Consider the following 20,826-nt stretch of genomic DNA (forward strand, 5'->3'; position numbering starts at 1 on the left):
AATCTACTCATAAGAAATGTTACTTCCTTCTCTACTACACAACTAGAAAGCAAGCCTGAAAGAACAAAGTTCTAAAATTCATTAGATCATATTTGATAAAACTTGAAAACACCTACTGCATTATCTAATTCAGCTCATGCAGGATTACACTTTGTAGTGTGGTTTCCTGTGTATTACAAAATCTAGTTCTAAAGCAATGGAAACTAGATTTATAGCATTTATAGCATTTTTAATTTGTTCAGCAATTGCTGTCTATGCAGGTTCTTAAGAGTCCTTTGAATTACATAGGTGCTATTACTACCCTGAATTGTAGCAAGACTAATTTATGCACCTCTCAATTCTTTCAGGGCACCCATTTAAAGTCAAAGACTTTGATTTTAAAAAGAAATCAGGAAGCTCAGTAAGAATAGGTTCAGAGGATATTGATGCTTACCATAACTTAATTTCATAGTCTACCTTCCACTAATTTGTGATAATTTTTCCCCCCATTTCCATGGAAATCCTATTTTTTTTCAGTCTTTAAGTGAAGAAGACTGAATACAATCTAGTTGCATTTACAGTCACTTTACAGATACATTTCTTTGTCCTCTAAGACATAGATCCCAAATAACTTCAGAAAATCTTAAAGTAGGTTCCTTGTTCTGGGTGCCCAGTATGTTCCTTCTGTTCTCAAATCCACTCATGGATGTGTCTCACTGCTCACCACTGACTTGTGCATTGCCCTTTCTTGCCCTACCAGTGATACTCAAAGCTGCTCAGCTTCTGCTTATTAAGAAGTGTTCTCTTTTCATAGCACCACAGCCATTTTTAGAGAGTTTTCTAACATCTCTTCACTTTTTAATTTGCAAGGGACCTGTCTCTGACTTGGGCCTGTTGAAACAATAACACTTGTGGAATCTGCAGATTCCTTCTCATTTCCAGAAGCTAAGTTTTAAGACGGGGAATAGGAGAAAGTTCACATCAGCATTATTTCCTGCTCTTCTTGTTTTGGGTAAAAATAAAATCCCATTGCCACAAATATACAATTATTACTACTTAGCATAACAGTGCAAAGGTCTGCTTTCTTAGAATCTAATTCCTAATTCTGCTTTCCTAGAATCTAATCAGGAGTAAATATTGAGAACATTTTACAGATAAAGGCTACAGCAGTGTTCTGTTTATTCAACTGCAAACAGCAATTTTGGGCATGAATATTTCTACACAGCACCTCTGTTCTCCTGTCAGCCAGCTCTGTGAAAGAGGGCTGCCTCCCTAGTGTGATGCCAGACTTACTCCCAGAGTGATGTTACCAATGTTTGTGTTTCCTTTACAGGTTGATGACCAAATGAAGTTGCTTCAGAACTGCTGGAGCGAACTCTTAATTCTGGATCACATTTACCGACAAGTGGTACATGGGAAAGAAGGCTCCATCCTTCTGGTTACTGGGCAACAAGTGAGTATGTGGTCTGAGAGAAAGAGTCATCTCTTGTTTTTATAATAATTTTCAAAATACCAGGAGTTTAACTAGGTCAGAAGCACCACTGTGTTCTCAGAGATCCTTCACAAGTAGTGTAGGTAAAATCACTTGTGCACTCTGTTTCTAGTCTGCTGATTACAGATAAACCTAAAAAAGCAGATATAATCATAAGCACTTTGCTTTTCAAATACTTCAGTAATTGAAAAGCAGCAGATGAGAACTGTTTGTCAAGAAGTGGTATTTCCTTGGGGCTTAATGGTTTCTAACAACAACACTCCCAAACCTAATGTTTAGGTTTAAGCATGTATAGTTTTCTTCCCTTCAGAATTGTGATTTACTGAAAAGAAGCAGTGGCTGGATCAGAAATCTAGAGAACCTGCTGCTTACTACCTCAGAAATACCTTGCTTTTAGAGACATATGCACATGTGTGAGAAACTGGGCAGCTGAGACATCTAATCACAGGAAAATTATTCTGTCCATAGGCTATAAAAGCAGATAGTGTCTCAGAAACTGTCTCAGGGTATGCACCCTGCAGTTTCTGCCTGGCTATCCAGGGGTAATTTTCTTCATGTGTCAGATACAAGGATCTCCCAAAATGCAAGAGCTATAATGTAGTAAATATTAGGAAAACTGTGAGAAAACACAAAAGAAATAGAAAGTTTTGTCTCCACTATGCTTTCCAAAGCACAACGATCTTGACAGTAAATCAAGAACCTTATTCCTAAGATTGTTATTCTGCTTTTAACAGAATGAAAAAAAAAAAAAAAGAGACAGTATCAAAGAAAAGCAAGATGTACCTGTACATTATGTTTCTGTCTTGAAGTGAAAACAAATGATGGCTCTTTGGTATTTAAGTAGCTGCAAACTGAATTGAACTGTCTCAATTTAGACACACATGGGAAAGAGCTCCTTTTCCTGTGCTACACCATTTGTGTCTGCAAGTTGCGGAATCTGCTGACAGCTTTAGCTGTAATTTTAAAGATGCAGCCATTTCTTAACACTTAGAATAAATGTTTGCAAGAATCAGAAGGATTCTGATTCTCCTGTTTACATTTATGATTAAGAGGTCTACAATAGAAAGGAGAAATTATTGACTTGTTCAAGAAAGGAAGGAAAACTCAAATTCTATCCATAGAACTGACTCCTGCAGTTCATGGAAAGTCACTAACCTCTCTGATATCGTTCTACTCCCTAATTGCATTAGCAAAAGTTAGTTCAGTTGCATTACTCTTTATTTATATTGGTGCAATTGAGAAAATGACTGATTCCCTTTCCATTTCATGCTCTGCAAGATAGACAATTTCACTGGAAACGATTTCATTTACCACACAGGATGCTTGTTTATCAAGCTATAAGTACATTGACAGGTTTCTGTTCCTGAGAGAACTGCTAAATTAGTGTCTCCTTTGTTATGTGATTAGCACTGTTTTAAAGGTACTGAGTACCTAAGTCCCACTGAAATCATTAGAGGCATCTAACTACCCTTAAATTCTAGCCATTGTCCCCATTTTCACACAGTAGTTATTCTTACCTCATTAGCCACTTTTATCTTTTCTTGAAAATAAAAACGCCAGCTGTACATGATCTCAAGGCAAAGCAGAGCTTTTCTTCACTGCTGGACAACAGGTAGCAGGATGCTTATTAAATGTACTGCTTGCAAATCAGCAGCTGGACTGGGAAGCTGTACATTTGCAGGCAGTCTCTAACTAGGTTAAAACCTGGCTATGTTGGAATGACTGCATTCATTTTTGCCCATGTTTGTAAAGTAGTTTTTAATACATCCTTCTTTAAATCCAATTTCCCTTTCCTACGTCAAAATTTGTCATTTTGAAGTCGGTGCAAGCACCCCCAGAGTCTCCATCACCTTCTTTACTTTCCTCTTTGCACTTAGGCTAAGAGCAGGAGCGATATCACTACATCAGCAACAAGAACTCTACAGCCAGTCCTTTTTCCCATTTCACAGTTCCTAATAGCTGCAAAACATACTCCCATGGATGTGTCGCAGATTCTCTTTGAGAAACAGGGAGACACTAGACCGGAACTACAGAGTCTCTGGCTGCTGTTTCTCAAATCTCCCCTATTGCCTCTGCTTTGTCCCAGTTTCATTCAGCTCTGGCCCCAGTGGCTCCTCAGTGAAAAGCCAGATTGCTTCCAGGAGCAGGCGCCTGCCCCGCCAGGCTGTGCACAGCACACGTTTCTCACTAAGGCTGCTGCTGGTCGAGGTGCTGCAGCAGTGCCAGTGCTGTGCCACTACATGGCTTGTAGGCAATTTCTGCATCAAAAGCATTTACTTTGAACCAGCATCTTTTCAATTTATTTTCATGGGTAAAAATAATTCTTGGAAGAAACACTTTTGTTTAGATGCACAAGGCTGGGTGAGCTAAGCAGAAGTCTTAAAATATCTAGAATTGTCAGAGCTACAAATCTTAAAATCACAGGATAATCCAGACTGGAAGGAATTTTAAGGACCAGTCCAAACCCCTGCTCAAACCAGATTTCTCAGAGCTTTGTCCAGTTGGGCTTTGAATACATCCAAGAATGAAAACTGCAAAACTTCGTGTGCAGCCAGTACCACTGCCTGACAATCTCCATGGGGAGAAAGTTTTTCCTTGGTTGTCCTATGAAGTCTTTTTTTTTTTTCCCAACTTCCACCTAGTGCTCATAACTCTCCTCCTCCTTGAACCCTGATGCAATGCACAGAGCTCAGGACATCTTGTAAGGACAGACTGAGGCAAGGTAGCACTGAGAACCTCAGCCTAGTCTGTGCTTGCTGCCACAAAATCACCATCTGAATCCAGCTGCAGTCCCACATCTTCCTGCTTTATCCCAGACTAGCAATTCAACATCCCTTGCACGTTTCAATACAGCTGAACCCTTTTTTAACATTATCACTCCATGGCAGTGGACATGGACATGGATGGTGTTTCTGCATCGCCCATCCTGAGCCACTCCTGGCTTCAGCTGCTGTGCACTGCTTTTGCACATCCCTGTTCAGTAGTGAGTTACTTTTTTAGACAAGTTGATCCAATACAACTGTCTCTTTTCCTACCTGTCAAGGTAAACCATCTTGGAAGCATTGACTCAGACTGTTGCACTCCTAGACACAACATCTGTTCAAATGTATTTATGAAAGGACAATTAAACTGTGTCTGTATCCTCTGTAAAAACTGTAAAATAATTCTGGGAAGCCACACTTCTAGACCTGGGCATTATGAGTCCTTGCTAGTGCACCATTCCTGCATGCTTTCTGATTCCTGTCCTGATCTTTTCAGTTCCCACAGAAGAGACAGGGAAAAACCATGCCACCATTTCATAAAAATTAGTTGATTAAGGTGTGGAAAGCACTCTGACACTTCTGATGAAAAGTGCTGTAGATGTTTTTATTTCTGCTACCAACAAAGCACTATGAGCAAAATTACAGTCAATCATCTGGCTTTCAAAGATAATAACTTTAAACTGAGGACCTGAGCTAGACTGCCAACTTTATTACCTGAGAGATCAAGCTTATTGTCACAAGTTAGCAAATTTAGGACCTGAGAAGCCTCACTCCTCGCTTTCCTTAATATATCCCTCCATAAAAGCTACTCATAAACACTGCCCTTTTTACAAATCACCATCAAGGTGGAAGCTGTAAGGGGGGAACTTAGCATCCCTTAATTAGAACATACCTGCTCTCTCCACTTAGAGTGCACAGCTTCTGTTCCTCAGACACAAAAGCCAAACTTTATCCAGGTCCCCAGGGCGGTACCACTGTCAGTGCTGCACTAGGTATCTAAAAGGGGATAGTAGTTAGAAGAACACTTGATAATTTTCAAACACACTGGCTCAAAACCCATTACTTTAGGGCACTCCTATCACATTTCCATATATCTGCATTTCCGTCAAGCCACTGACTTATGGGTTTTACTCAGTGTCAATCCACTGTTCCCACTTTGATGGGGAAAAAGTGCAGTCAGCAACAAACTAGTAAGCTCCGGCCCTTGTATAAAAAGAACTGTGTTTTATTTTATTTTGTTATTTATTTGGGGTTTCATAAATGAAACTCTTTTGTGTGTATGTGTTTCAAGAAAGCACTTTTTTCAGATCATTACAATTCCTCAGCAGTTCCTCAGAAACAAGTTCCTCCCTGTGCTGCACACTTCATTTTCTGCACTAAGTACTGCCCCTCAGCAGTAGCAATTACCATTTCAAAAGGAAATAAAGTAGCACAAATGCATTTTACAACTCTCAAAATTTCATAATAGAAAACAGCTAAGGAGTGATTTGCAATGTGGTGGTTAATTGTAAATCATTGCCAATATGCTCTCCACATGCTGAGTTTTGTAGACTTGCCATGTGCCATGTAATTTTAACAGACCATTTCTAATTATAGAATTTTAATTCCTCCAACCTCAGCACTTTCCTCTTGTATCTTCTACAAGACCAATACACTGCCAGCTTCCAAGACCCAGCACATATAAGGTAGATGCTAAAGCTCTGCACAGAATATTGTTACTTGTGCATTTTCCTGCAACAGTTAATGCACAACATGTGAATTGTAGCTTCATCTGCTCCTTTTATTCATACCTTCACTCTACTGCCAAATATTCCCTCTGCAAAGCCTTTCCAATTAAAAAGGCCATCCAAAAATGTGCCTAAATCTCAGATTTTTTTGAGATTATTGAAACTACTGATTTAGTTGAAATCACCACGCAAATGCATCTTTATACCTGGATTTCTATTCTAAAGCAAAGCACCAGAGAAAGAGCATGAGATCTTGATGGTGTTTTTGAGAAAGACCACCCTTGCAGAAGTATCACTGAAATACAAAAGCACAAGAATGTTAAGAGGAGTGGCTGTAAAGGACATCCACAAGTCATAGGTATAGAAAGATTAGGGATATCTAGTGGAAACCTTTTACTTATGCTTTTGGAAATTAGCAAGTATCTTTTTCGCATTCAATTTGTGTTATAGTCAGTGAGGCTTCACAGTTGTGGTGGGCACAAAAGAAGTATTGGCATTTGAGGGCCAAATCTGGAAGTCCTTACATCAGCAAATAAACACAGGATTTGATTCAAGGAGGATACAAATGAGGTCAAGCAATCATTATTTCACTATTCTGTATCGTATTAGTTTTTTTGCACAGTTCCTTACTCTAGTGGTTTCTGCCTAAAGGAAAGTAAGGTTGTGGTAGTTCTTAAAAGGGCCTTATGAAGATATGAAAATATTATGCTGGCTGCTCCTTGGGGATGAACTAAATGTGCTCAGTTAAACTGGGTAAAACACATCAAAATACAGTTATAACCATGAAGTGCCCTGAATTCAGGTTTTTAAAATATTTGTTACATATTTTGAGCCTTTCATGTAGCTATGGACATATCTATGAACAACCTGATCCTAATTCACATGTGCTTTGCTGTGTAGCCATGAAACCATCATAGCACTACATTTTTAAGTCTAAAATTCCTGTACCAGTAAAGTTTCATGGAGAGAGCACCTGACATGAATCCTTGAACACCAGTACTTTCATTTTCCACATGCTGACTGTGTTGTCTTCATGGGAAACATTTCTTTTGTAGCTCTTATGCATGGCTCCTGTGTGTAAGAAAGAAAACAAAAGTTATTTGCCTGGAGTCTGGCAGTATTTCTCCAAACCAGTCCCATGCTAGTGAACTAATCTGTCAACACAAACTCAGGAAAAATCCCTTAGCTGATTTTAAGCTTGCCCAGCAGGAAAAATAAAGTTGTTCAGAAACTCAGTTTGAAGAAAGCACCATGCGAGTCTGTCCCAACTGCCTGTTGGAGTAGTGATAGTGATGGCATCCAAGGTGAGTACAGCCAGTCTTGACTTCCCATTGTGGGAAAGGATTTAAACAGTAGAGCAGAAATTTGGCTAAAATAAGAGGGTCTTAAGGTGGAATGAACTTACATGGTTCATACCTCCTGAAGAAGCAGTTTGAGTTAACGCAACCTTGTGAGATGTTACCCAGACATTCACAACATTTTTTCCAGTGACTCTCTGTCTTCTGATCAGCTTTACTGAATATCAAACACAGCAGTGATTTTGTATAATCTCATCTCAATATTACAAAAACAACAGAAGTACATTATAGCACTTCGTAAAGAAATGGATTCTATTGTACTATGCAGTACTTTGGAGTGTTACTATTTGCATATTATAGTTAATTATCAAGCACCATATCATCCTAGGGGAAAGGGCCACTGGCAACTTAATTCATTATCTTCTATTATTGTGTCTCACATTAAAATGACAAGCATCTTATGCTTCATAAGTCAACAAAATTTTAATTAATATATCCAAACCTGATAACCAGCAGATACAAGGATATCTGTGGGGTTTTTCTATTCTGAAACCTCCTCAAATTTTGTATGTAGGCACCTCTTCAAAGTGTTTTCCATGTTTATTTGCTTAGAAATGTAACAGAAGCACTGTTTTTAATAAAAGAATTATATTAAAAGCTCAAAATGAGTTTAATAACCACTGCAGTTTCCAGTGAAAGCTGTATCTCAGGAAACAGTGGAAAGGTTGCAATAGTAAATGAGCTTGTTTGCTCTATACTGAATGCATGCTTTTGAGATGAGGCTCATCCACCCACCGAGCATCCACTCGAGCAGGGTCAGGGCTCAGAGACCCAGGGCAGGTCAGTGATGGCCAGCCAGGCTTTCAGTGCTGTTTGAAGCCTAGGAGGGGGTGCTGGGGAGCAGCCCCCAGCAGCCAGAGGTGCTGGCCAGGGTTGCACCCCATAGAGCAGGAGGAGCAGGATGCTCCCTTTGCTGCACCCAGGCACTCACTGCCTCTGCCTTCAGACCCCTAGCTCACAGTAGTGTAATTTACTAAATCCAATATGAAATCAATCTTTTATTAATTTGGACTGCCTTAGTCTACTAGACTATACTGAACAGAGCTACAGCAGGGGCTTTATTCATTACTTGTGCAATTCCTGTCTGGATGAAAGGAATGGCATTCAGGGACGGTCAGCACCTGGCAACACCATCAACAAGTAAAATCACTCTAATCATATTCTGGAGACAATTTCAAGCTTGCTGAAACATTGAAAGGGATGGTGCAGTTCCACACAATATTTACCCATGATACCACATTCATACTCTAGAATAATCAAACACTCCTTAATTTTAGAAGAAAAAGTGAACTTAATTCCACCATTAAGTGTTAGACTGTTTTGTGGGCATAGAGAAGGTGATACCAGAAGCCACCACCTGATTCCACCAGAAAAATTACTATCTGAGCCCAGTAATTTTTCTTCAAAAATCTTTTGAATTACCATGAAACACCATTTGCAAAACAAACAAAAAAAAAAAAAACAAAACAGGTGTTCCCTTTATTTTTGGCCTTCAGCCACAGCATTTTTTTAGCCCAGGGTACAGGAGGAATTCACACTTCTGTTTGTGCAGCCATAACTTCAGCTCATTGTTGTACTTCCAAATTAGGCTATGTGGAAGCTCTGACAAAGCTGCTGTTTTCAAAAATGCCAAATAAAATCCTCAACATCAAAAGCAATGTGAAAAGTAGTAGTATTGATTGGGATGCAAGAATATTTTAGTAATGGATTTGATTTTACTAAATGAAATCAATGCACAATATGAAGTAAAATGCACAATACAAAGTAAATGCTCTGACTTCATTATGCAATTAAGCATTTTGCACAAAATCCAAGCTGGTTTAATCTTTGTCTTTTAAAAATGCTTTTAATCACATTGGAAGGTAAAAGAATTAATACAAATTTTCGTATCAATTTCTGCATAAAGGACCAAGCAAGCAGAACAGTGTAGTCTTTAATGTGACCACTTTTTCAGAATAGACATTAACTGAGGCTTTTTCATGCACAGTTGCTTTTGTATAAACTGATTGACACCTTTGGGGGTCGTCTTTCCACTGACTCATAATTTTGCTCACTCTTGAAAAAAGCCTTCTGCACACCTACTATTCTCTAGTTAAAGCTGAAAATTCAACTCATCATATTTACACAATTAAAAAAAAAATCCATTCTGCGTTGTTTTTAATTGCAAATCCTACTCAAGGGACCAATTCTCCTGCTTAGGAGGCAGCCCTGTGCCTTCTACTAGAGAACCAACTGCAGTCAATTATGGTAATGAAATGTCAATAAATATAAAAATTTAATACAGCCTGTTCCTGGTGAGTGGCAGATGAGGACTTGCCTCCCAGACAAATTTGCTGGTGCTGCAAATATTAAATGCACCTGAAAGAGGAGCAGGCTGCCTGAGAGCTCTCCAGTAGAGGGATGCTGGGAGATCCAGGCATCTACTGGGTTTTTCCATTATGGCATAATCGCTGCACTAAGGCCACTGATATTCTTGACATTCAGACATCTTAACTTCCTCTTATGAAGTGAGCAGCATATTTTCCCCACAAATTGGAAGCTCAGTAAGGGATTTGAAGCTTTTTTCCCCCACTCTTAACAATTACAAAAGAGATATTAAGTTATGAAATTTCATATTTATATGTGACCAGTTTCTCAATACAATGTAGTTGAACCAAGTCACTACATTAAACTGATTTTTAAGTAAAAATTATTTGAGGTATTTTACTTAATATTTTCTTATTTTTTATATAGGTATATATACATAAAGAAATATGCATAAATGCATCTATAGAAAGAGTGATAAATAAGAGATGAACTAGCAAGTAGTTTTTGAAAGATGGATAGGCTAGGGTTTCCAAAGATCAGATCGTAGTGCAGCCACAGATTTCTTTGGCCCTGAGGAAACAATTTATTGTCACTACTTCAAGTTTCCCCAGGTGTAAAAGAGAGCAATAACCTACCTCACAGGATTCTTCAGCCTAATCCGTTGATTTAATTGAAGCATGAACTCAACTCAAACTGCTCCAACACTGCAAAGTATTGTTATTCTTAACCTCCATTCAAGAAGTGTAACCTCATTTTCTTGTGCAGTTACCTCCAATCAGTTTATAGAGTGCAATAAGAGTATATAAATGAGATCTCTTATTAAAAGTCAATAACTTATTGATTATATTAAGGTCATTACCAGGAAAAGTTAATTTTAGTTTCTTTCAGTCTTCTTTCTATTGTTCCATGCTGCAATTTTGTCAGGCTAGGCGTATTCCAAGTTTTACTGCTGTTTATGCTTCAGCAAAATCAATTCAGCAGTTTTAAAATAAAATAATTTTTTAAAAAATAAAAAAATCAAAATACATGTTGCTTAACATGTTTTTTTTTAAAAACAGATTTTAAGGGATCAGAGCCTGGAAAAACAAAATTTTGCAGTATTGGTTTGTTTCTTGTGGTGATACTGCTCCATTCTTATGGGAAACCTTAGAGATGGGTTGAGAGCACCGATTCCATTAAACAAATGACTGACTCAAAGCAAGCACTTACCATTGTGCTTAGTTGTAATTTACAGCCAGACTTCACTCAGATGAAGTATGATTAGCAATTTCCCTGTTGTTCTGGAGGCTCCTACAAGACAAAGGTGAAGGTGATACTAGAGCGTTTTGAAATTGTACCACTGACCCGTTTAGGTCTCAGCCAGTTGGCCAGGAGTGGTTCTGTGGGGAGCAGCAGCACAGCAGGCCATGTCCGTGGGACAGTGGCACTTGCAGGGGACGTGGAGCACTCTGATGAGAAGTGGGCTGAGCTCTGAAGCTGAAGCTGCTGCTCAGGTCACCCCAGCTCTGATACAGCAGTTACACCCTGCTCCACACCAACCGTTGCCCTGTCCTGGAGCCAGCCCACCCCAGCCCCTCCCTTCTCCTTCCCATCACACCATTCCCAGAGGCTGTGCCCTTCCCCACTGGTCACCATCCTGTGACAAGCAGGCACACCTTCAGAGTGGCAGGGGTAGGGCAGTCTCTGCATGGAAACATCCCCACAATGGGACTGGCATCAGCCAGAACAGTTTCAGCATGCTGGGCTTGGAGAGGTTGCCCAAGGTTTGAGGATCACCCGAGGCTGAGTCAGCAATGGCAGACCTTAAGCATCCTGTGCTTGTGAATTTTCCCTTTTTGAATAAATTTATTAACTCCAGGCCTCCATTGGATCTCTGCATACAATGAAAGCTCCCAGGCAGCTGAGCCTGCCCTGAGAACAAGGGACAGCATGACCAGGGCAGCAGAGCCAGCACCACTTGTGTCCCCAGCCCAGGGGAAGGAGCTCTATGCACTGAGGTCACTGCTGGGGACAGTGTGAGGGCAGCTGGGCTGTCACACACCTGCCACCCCTCCTTCCCCTACAGGGCAGCACTTGCCAGAACAAGTGAGTTCCAGTCAATTCCAACAAATACAGGGATTTTGTGTAGCTGGGGAGAACAGCAACCACCCACACAATACCTGTTTCCTGTGGGAATACACCGACATTTCTGGGCCTGAATAGATGTTTCTGGCCAAGTTTGGACACAGGACTGTTTCCCATGAATATCATTGTGTCCCTCTGGAGCAATACAGCCAGGGTAGGCACAAAGCTCACTCCATCAGTTGTTCTCTGCAGGATCATACTATTACAATGAGAACAGGAGACACCAAGGGAACAAAACTGAGATGTGGACAGCTACCTGTGTCATAGGCAGGTATTTAAAGCTTCGAAAAAAGCTAATGCAGGCAAACCAGTACTCACAGTGATGTCATGTACCATTAAAATATATGGTTTAATGTTATTTTCAATATATACCATTGGGTTAAAATTGGTTTATATATAAAATCATCTTGATTTGGTAACATCATTAAATTAGGAGTGATTTCTATGTCCAGGAGTATCCTGGTTGCATATTATTGCTTGAAACATCCTAAAGTGTGGGCAGGACAACCAGATAGGAATATAATTCTCTTTTACAGGTGGATTATTCCGTAATAGCATCCCAAGCTGGAGCCACCCTCAACAATCTTATGAGCCACGCACAAGAACTGGTAGCAAAGCTTCGTTCTCTGCAGTTTGACCTACGAGAATTTGTCTGTCTCAAATTCCTGGTGCTGTTTAGTTTAGGTAGGTACACTCTAATCTTCATACTTACTGTTTTTTCTAAAAAACATTGAAAATATTTTGCTTTTCTTCAATTTTTCATGAAACACATTATTATGAAATATGTTTAATGAGGTTCACAGTAATATAAGGATAATTTTTTAATTATCAGTTGCAGGGAAATTATGTATAAGGATTAAAAGTGTGTTTCCATGGAAATTACTCCTAAAACCTATGGAATTTTGTGGAGTATTATAAACCTTCTGTATTTTGGTATTTGAATACTGAATTTTCCAGAACAAGGATAAAATTCTATTAGACATCCTAGAGAACAATGGAAAATACAGATTGCCATGTTCTTCTATGATATTGAATACAGTTATGTAAAGCACATGGACTGGGGATATGGTTGAAATTTCCCTCTTATTCAAGGATGTCTGTGGTAAGTATAAACAATCTTCTTTGCATATGATGGCTGTCACACTGTAACCCATAAATCAGGAATGTATCTCATAGTTTTTTAAAAGTGAAAGGAACTCCTAAAGTGCAAATTAATGATAATAGCTTTAGGAGAGATCTGGCTAGGAAATAACCTTTAAAGGGGAGATTGTTTTGTACTAGTGGAGAGGACAGAATGGGAAAGATACCTATGCAAGACAAATTAGTTAAACCAGTGCCCTCCAATAAATCAGTTGAGAAAAATCACTGGTGCCAAGAATAAAAAAGACCTTAGGGAGATGGATTCCTATTGACTTCATGGGAAGAGATTTTTCTGCCTGTCCTCTGTCTCAGGTTTGCAGTTTGTTGTAAAGCTGGTGTGAATGAGCTTTGCCCCAGTGAGTGGCTTTTTTCCTGGCAGAGAGTTGAAAGGAGAAACTTAAAAACATAAATAAGGTCAGGCCCAGCCATTCCTCCATAGCAAAACCTCCTGTTTTACTGAAAAGGTGTTTTTGTCTACAAAGAGAGTAAGTGAGCCAAGGACACAATGAAAGATATCAGCAGTGATGACATTTAATAATGCCTTCCTTTCATTTTTCAGTTTTTAAAAAATTCTGTAAATGAATCAAATTCTAAAAATAAATTATTGTGATACAATTGCAAGTAGACTAAAAGAGGAACTTTTGATCACACTGTAGATCTCAATTACAGTCTTAAATATGTCCCTCCTAGGTGTTACAGAATTTGAACCTGCTTGAAAAAAATTCAGATAAAGTTCCCTTTAAATGTAGGGAAGATAAAAGATCAGTCCTTCAGAGGTACAGGGGACAGATCATGCAGAAGATAGAAAAGATTTTACAGATTATAATGAAATTAGAATGATGCTAACTGGAATGGATCATTCTGAGGTATGTGCATTTTGAATCCTAGGAAGAGATGATGGATTTCCTGGGTAACTATTAACATTTTGTACTCAGGGCTTCATTGCTTGAATATCTTAGATTCAGAGAAGCAAAAGCAAACCATCTGTTGCAGAAATTATGTTTCATGAATTAATATGATGGATAACAAGAATTCATATTTCCTAATTCCTCATAAGTAGGTTTTTCAGTCATTATACAGTGGCCCAAATAAAGCCTGTAGCTTTCTTCTTATAAAATATTTAGAGAATTCATGTCAGTTCAGAAACATTTTAAATTAGCTGAATAAATGAAGTGCATTTGGAAAATTCTCACATTCAGGAGGGTTTTTATTTAATGATTTTCATCAGCTGTTCTGGTACTTTTCACTGATTTAGGAATCATTCTCACACCTCTAGCTCTTCTATTTCTGCCAGGTACTGTGCTCCACTTCTGAAGCACTTGGGTAGGAATAACCTGCAAATTTGTACCAAGCCAGGTTAGCCAGTTTTTCTCTCATTTCTGCTACTATAAAAGAAGCTAATTTTGCTACTAATAGGAACCTTGTATTCATTTTACTTGCATGTAAAAGTCATGTAGCTAATACAGGTCTTAGTTACACCTTTGAAATCCACTAGTTCATTATTTAGCATACTGCAAATTCCATTTGCTAATAGTCACAGCTAAATGTTACTCTGCAAAGAGTAAAATGTAAAGGTTTTATCACTCGACCCACAGGACAGAGGCAAATACTTAACGAGAATGATGACAGGATTGAAATGAAAAACACAGATACCTTTTCCAGCTTAGCACTTAAGTTTCTGCCCAAAAGAAAAAATGAATTATGTAGCTGAAATTAAAAAGACACCTCACAGCCTAAGAGCAAGTCAGGTTTAGAAGACATTGAAGAGTCTAACAATGCTGGTGGGCATTCAGCAGGGCTGTCAAAAGTACCTAAGCATCAAATTCTACATAAATAACTGGGAGCAATTATTTTACCTAAGTATTTAGGTACATTTAGCACATATCTACATCTCTTAGGCATCTCTACAGAAAACTGGTCCTAATGCCAATAATGTATCACTTAATAAAAAAAAATTTCAAAAACCTCAGCTGTTGAAATTCTGGCCCTGTAATGTTTAATGGAATAAAAAGTGCTTCAAGACATAGCCTTTTTACATTTCTGAGAATGTTCATAGGAGTGTTAACCAAGCCAATGAAACCTTTTACTGTTGTTCTTTAGGCCAGTGCTTGATTGGAAAATAAATGTTTGCTATAAAGCCTGTCAAAGGCAATATGAAGTCAATAATCCACAGAATTAATTTATTGAGAAGAAGTTGTTTCATTTTTTATAACTGTATAGATATGAGACTGCCTTATAAAGCTGTTTGTTATTCGTGGCTGTACCATCCTGTCTGTCTATCCAAAAGACAGCTATCTCCTTTAGGGCAAAGAATTTGGTTCTACCTTTTTTCTTAACAGTTCAGAAGTGGTTATCTTAGCATACTAACAGTAAAGCCATGTTCAAAACCCAAAGTACTTAGAATAAATTTTCAAAATATAATTAAACTATATCAGTTTTGCTTGCAAGATTTTAAAGACGTAATTGTTCGTTATTTACTCATAAGGATTTGCAATGGGTTTATACAGGAAAATCCTTCTGATTTTTAGCAGCATTAAAGAAGACACTGCTGAGGCTTAGCCAGATGCATATGGTATGTAGCAGTTGTGGCTGGCAGCACACAACTCCTCCTGCAGTCACAGCCCCACCTCGCTGTGTGGGACCCCAGGCACAAGAGCTCCGGTCCTTCCTCCAGGGCCACCTGCTCTGGCTGGGACCCTCTGAGCAATACTGCCAGCTACAGAATGGTACGGTTCACTCAGCAATTATTCCATATGCCAGAATAGTTTGGTAAATAGTCTCTTAAGTGTGATGTCTCTTTAGTTCAGTGCTATAGAATAGTTAAATATGAAGAGCTACCTAATTTTTAAATTCTCTCTCTCAGCTGTAAAAAGCAAATGTCTTTACAGGTAGCTAGTTCTTACCTCTGTGTACATAAAAGTCTTTGATAGCAGTTCCCCTTGCCAACACTTCTTTGAATGATGTTGACACTATATTTGCAAACTCCAAAGAAAGTCTGTTTTCTGGTGCATCATCTCTGTGATTTCACATATATTCTCCCCTTAATTCCACCGTAGGTAGTGAGGTAATCAATATGTTAAACCACAATTTAACTCAGGTATGTCCGCCAATTGTTTTTGCAGCCTAAAGATAGGTGGATAAAAAGAAAAAAAAAAAAAACAAAAAAACCCCCAGCAGCTCAAGAGATATACAAGTATGGATTTCTTGACTTCTTAGTTGCATTGGACAGGTTTCCTCCAAAGAAGAAGAACCAACATGGATACGATAATGCAGCAACTGTAGTCACACCATTGATAGGAAGTTAGTGGCCAGTCAGAAATTACTAAAATCAGAAAAAATAAGGAAATCTTTGACTGACTTGAGTGTTAAATCTACTTTTAACACTACCTGATGAGCTCATGTCCAACACATGGAATGCAAACATCTGAGAAAGATGCTGATCACACAGTTCTGTTTATCAGATTTACTACCAAATACAATAAACATTTCTAGCTTTCTGAAAGTTGGCTAAATTGAGGATAATGTGAATTGTTTATCCTAATCCAGAGTAAAAATACACCTAATTTTCCTATAGCATATAACCAGTACAGCCCACCGTACACATTATCAATAAGTAGACGACAAAAGTCCGAATTATTTGTCTTTAATAACTGCTGGCTTGAATCAAGACACATTATGGATAACAAAAGCAAATGTGTCAGTTTATCAAGCTCTTTGAATTTTCATTACCAATTTGACATTCGTTGGGAAGTGCCTTTCTTTCCTTGTCATAAATCAGAATTAGAAATAAAACAAATTTTTAAAAGCATACAAATCACCCCACATGAGCTGTTGAATTGCCTAATTCTGGGGCTGAAATAGATTCATATGTTCCACTGGAAGATGCAATTTTGACCTTATTAAAGCCAAGAGAATTTCACTCTTTTTTTTATTGGAGTAGAAATTTGCTTCCTATCACAAAAAAAAATTCAAAAGAAATTTTCATCAATTAAATTTGACAAATTACTTAATTTAAATGATGCTTGAAGAACCAAATTAGTACCTTAAATGGAATGTTTTCCGTCATCTTCATTCTACCGTCCAGTAGCTTTATGGATTAGTCATTTAACCTAAAATTGTTTTCTCTTTAGCAAAACTTCCCATTTGTCCTGCTAGTTTTTATTATGTGAACTCAGCAAGGATGATTTTTCAAACTCTCATCAGAGCAGTTTGTAAAGTGAAATGTCAGTAAGAAAAAGCCAGACATAGTGTGACCCATGTCTAGGCACCTGTTGGTTGTAGAGCTCAATGCTGGACTAGGCAGCAGCTGACTGGTACTGCTCCCTTATCACTGTCAGGACACAGACAAATGTACTTCATTTGAGAAATGAAGGCTTTATCAATGGACAAATTGCAGAGCCACTATTGATCTTACATCCCACTTAACATGAGACAAGAGGGTCCAGTACAAATGATAAACATTTAATTGTGGTGGACATCAAACAATGGGCTCTTGCTTAAGCAACAGAAAAAAACCTAGCAAAAAAGAACTCAGTTTTTTAACAAACCACACTCTTACTTAGTCAGAAAATTCAGCAGAAGTTCATCTAGATCTGCAACACTCTGTTCTCATTTCTGTTTAAATGAGAGGAATATTAGCAAGTTAAGAGGAATATTAGAAAAGGACTCTTTCCTTGCTTTTAGTCTCTGTAAAGTGTCAGAGCTGAGATGGGAGGAGGTATTTGAAGTCCTAGGCCCCAACATTTGCACATATGGAAAATAAATGTGCCTGTTAAGATCCTAATGCAGATGAAAAAGGCTGAAATGAAGCATATTCAAGGCAGACTCTACCCCCAGCACTCACAAGTCTAGAGGGTGTTCCCTTCAAACACACACTTGGGGAGCAGCAGCACAAAGCCTGCCTGTGCTCCATTCCACCTGGTGCAGCAACTCACATCAATGCAGTTACACAGCAATCTGCAACTGAAAAAAATAACTGTTGCACTTTTTTATGTACTTTATGTAACATCATTTTTCTAGTCATTGTTCTATTAGATTTACAGACCAGCAGAATCTCTGCCTCAGGGAGCTTCCAGTCTAAATACACAGAAAAGATTAAAAAAATACAGCAGCAAACTAAGATGAAACATGACGTTGTCAATACTTTTACTTCCATAACTCTTGCTGAAGTTTTAATATCATACTTATGCAGACAGGAAAATAAGAGGAAAAGCATCAGCTGGAGGTAATATAACAGGGAATATGGACTAAATTTTTCTACTAATTACAATAGTTAAGAACACACAAACAAATATAGTAGGAGGATGAAATGAAGGAATTAGCGAGGCTGGGGTTTTATCAAACCAAAAGGAAAACAGGAAAGAAGACCAAAAAATTAGATAAGAATCAATTAATGCAGAATTATAGATAATTAAGTGTGCTACAAATATAAAGATATAACCTGATAAATTTTGCATTTAGATATTGATTGAATTAAAGATGAAGTAGGTGTTGTGAATTTGAAGTGGGAAGCATTACATGACAGTCTTCCTTGGCAAGCCAGTACAAGTCACTAATGTAGAGCTTATCCAGGCATGGACTTGTCATTACAGATGACTTCTCTCTCACAGGGACAAACAGTAGGGTTTAATGCCTTCTCCAAAGCGGTCACTCTCGCTCTTTTTACTTTGGGAGTTTGTAAATACACAACTATTTTTAGTTAAATAGTTAGGTCTTGTTAGACCTCCATAGGTCTTGTTATATATGTGCTGTTTATAAAACTCGTGTTTAGTTGGGCTGTAATAACGAGGCGGTTTTATTTTAACCATTGGAAGTTTTCTTAGATTCACCCATTCTGCTACCCAAACAGAATGCCTGGTAAATACCAAGAAACCAGCAGTTGAGGGGGTCTGGAGAGCACTCTGGCACAGCTTTCAGGCTTCCCCACATTACATCTGAATTTAGAAAAATACTTACTGCATACCTGTCTGATTCAGGCTGTCTCAACCCTCATGTCCACCCAGAGTATGTACTGGTGGCTAATACTGGCAGAGAAACACTTCCTAAACTTTATGGAATCATTTGGAATTCAGGAAGGACCGATTAGTATTCCAGAGTTGCAACTGCTCAATATTTATACCAGAGAGACTTGGCAGAAGCAAATAAAGGTACATAAAGCTGATGCTTGTCTTAATTAAGTGCAGTATAATAGGTGTTGGGGGTATTTTTCTTAGTGAAGAAAGCAGTTTAGAAATGACCAGATATAACTCATTCTGAACTTCAGAGTTTAAAGCTAATCAATATGTATTTATAACAAGGGAAGAACTAAACATAATTTATTATTAGCTGACAACTAACTAATAGATAAAATCAAGTTTTATTTAAGTACTTTTTTCCACATACCAATTTCTGACAAAAAAATTGCTCCCTTGGATTCTGATTGGGGTTTTTGCATCATTTCAAATAGACTTTTTAAAATTATTCTCTTACATGCAGACTGCCTGGGAGTGAACCCAAAAAAATGGAGAACAAGACATCTTGCTAGGATGATCCTTTCACTGTGGCAAACTTAGCAATAGGAACACTTCCTAATTTTATGATGAGGAATCCTTAATGGCAGGTGACATTTTTAAATGCTCCTTTAAAGTACACAGTCTCCATATGTGCTGATGAACAGGTGTTGACTGGCACACAATGCAGGGATCACAGGCACAGTCCCAGCACACCCAGCCCAGGCTTCCCTCAGATGTCACTACAAAAAGTTTTGAAAGAGAATGAAGAAGGTGAATAAATAGATCTGGCATATTAAGCCTGAGAGGCAGAAAAGAGAAAGTGGAAAAGGACTTGGTCTGGAAAGGTGGTGGGTGGGAAATGGAGGTGGCATTCCAGGCAAGTCCAGGGCAGGAGGTGACCTTGTGACACTGAATGACTGATAACAGGTAAGGCAGGAACAGCCACAAGGCCTTCAAAGTGAATGTGGCAGGGAAAGGAAAGTTGCCAAGACCGGGAAGCAATGAGATAGGAAGGGTGCCTTGGCAGCACTGTTTGCCACTGCCAAAGGATGAAATGCAGGGGCCCTGAGATGTGATCTGCTGAAGCAACGTGTGTCTGTTAAAAAATTAATCAGCTAAACAATGTCCCCTGTGCACATCCCACGGAAATCAGTGAGAATACATTTGAAGGATTATCAGTTTGGGATAAATTGCATTAGGAATACACAAATTTCAAGATGAGGATCACTGTCTTTTGGAAGATATCATCTCTGGATATAGGAAAGCTCTGCTTCTTTAAATCTGAAGTCAAGATGGTGCTTCTCTAAATTATTATGACAGAGCTCAATCAGAAGTTACAGACTTGATGCTCAACCATTGCAGTGAGCAGAAGATTGAAAGAGGTAATAATGATGATTATAGGGGTCCCTAAATAGTCAAGCAGTTGAAATTTATCATGCCTTCTAATTTCAGGTTTTACAAATATTTCTGCATTTGAAAAATTCAAATTTGGTAGCTTTTAATGTGAACAGTTGCCAGCAATCTTACATGGTCCCTCCCTGCTGTGTGCTCCACACTGCCTTGGAAACCAGGGATCCGTTTCTTGCTAGAGACGATGAGGGCCTGCAGAACAGTTAAACAGCCAGCCTGCTCCTGAACATTTAACTCTTCTCTGGATCTCAGGCAAAGCAGCCAGGCTACTCCACTCTGGCACTAGAAGAGCTATTCCACTTTTCTACTTTAACCCACTGGGAAAGTAAAGCAAATGAATATGGACAAAACCTCATTTCAGAATAATCTCATGAGGGATGTTCTCCTTTCATGGATACAGCATTGCTCAACAGAGAAATCAACCCTTTTGTCTTTAATTCTGCTCCTCACTCCATTACTTTGAAGTCTCTAAAATAATATCTCAACTATGCAATCTGGTAAACAAAAGCAATAGTTATCTATCTTTGTAAACAGTGG

At 38.5% G+C, this 20,826-nt stretch overlaps 1 protein-coding gene across 1 annotated transcript in view; it reads left to right on the forward strand.

Moving 5' to 3' along the window:
• The window catches only part of NR5A2 (nuclear receptor subfamily 5 group A member 2), an 87,228-nt gene that overhangs the window by 47,316 nt on the left and 19,086 nt on the right, over window positions 1-20,826 (forward strand). The window contains exons 6-7 of the mRNA XM_059478171.1: window positions 1,313-1,432; window positions 12,286-12,433. Coding sequence (XP_059334154.1) covers window positions 1,313-1,432; window positions 12,286-12,433 — 268 coding nt within the window. The remainder of the gene's footprint in view (window positions 1-1,312; window positions 1,433-12,285; window positions 12,434-20,826) is intronic.

This window comes from Ammospiza nelsoni, chromosome 9 (assembly GCF_027579445.1).
Source record: "Ammospiza nelsoni isolate bAmmNel1 chromosome 9, bAmmNel1.pri, whole genome shotgun sequence".
NCBI lineage: Eukaryota > Metazoa > Chordata > Aves > Passeriformes > Passerellidae > Ammospiza > Ammospiza nelsoni.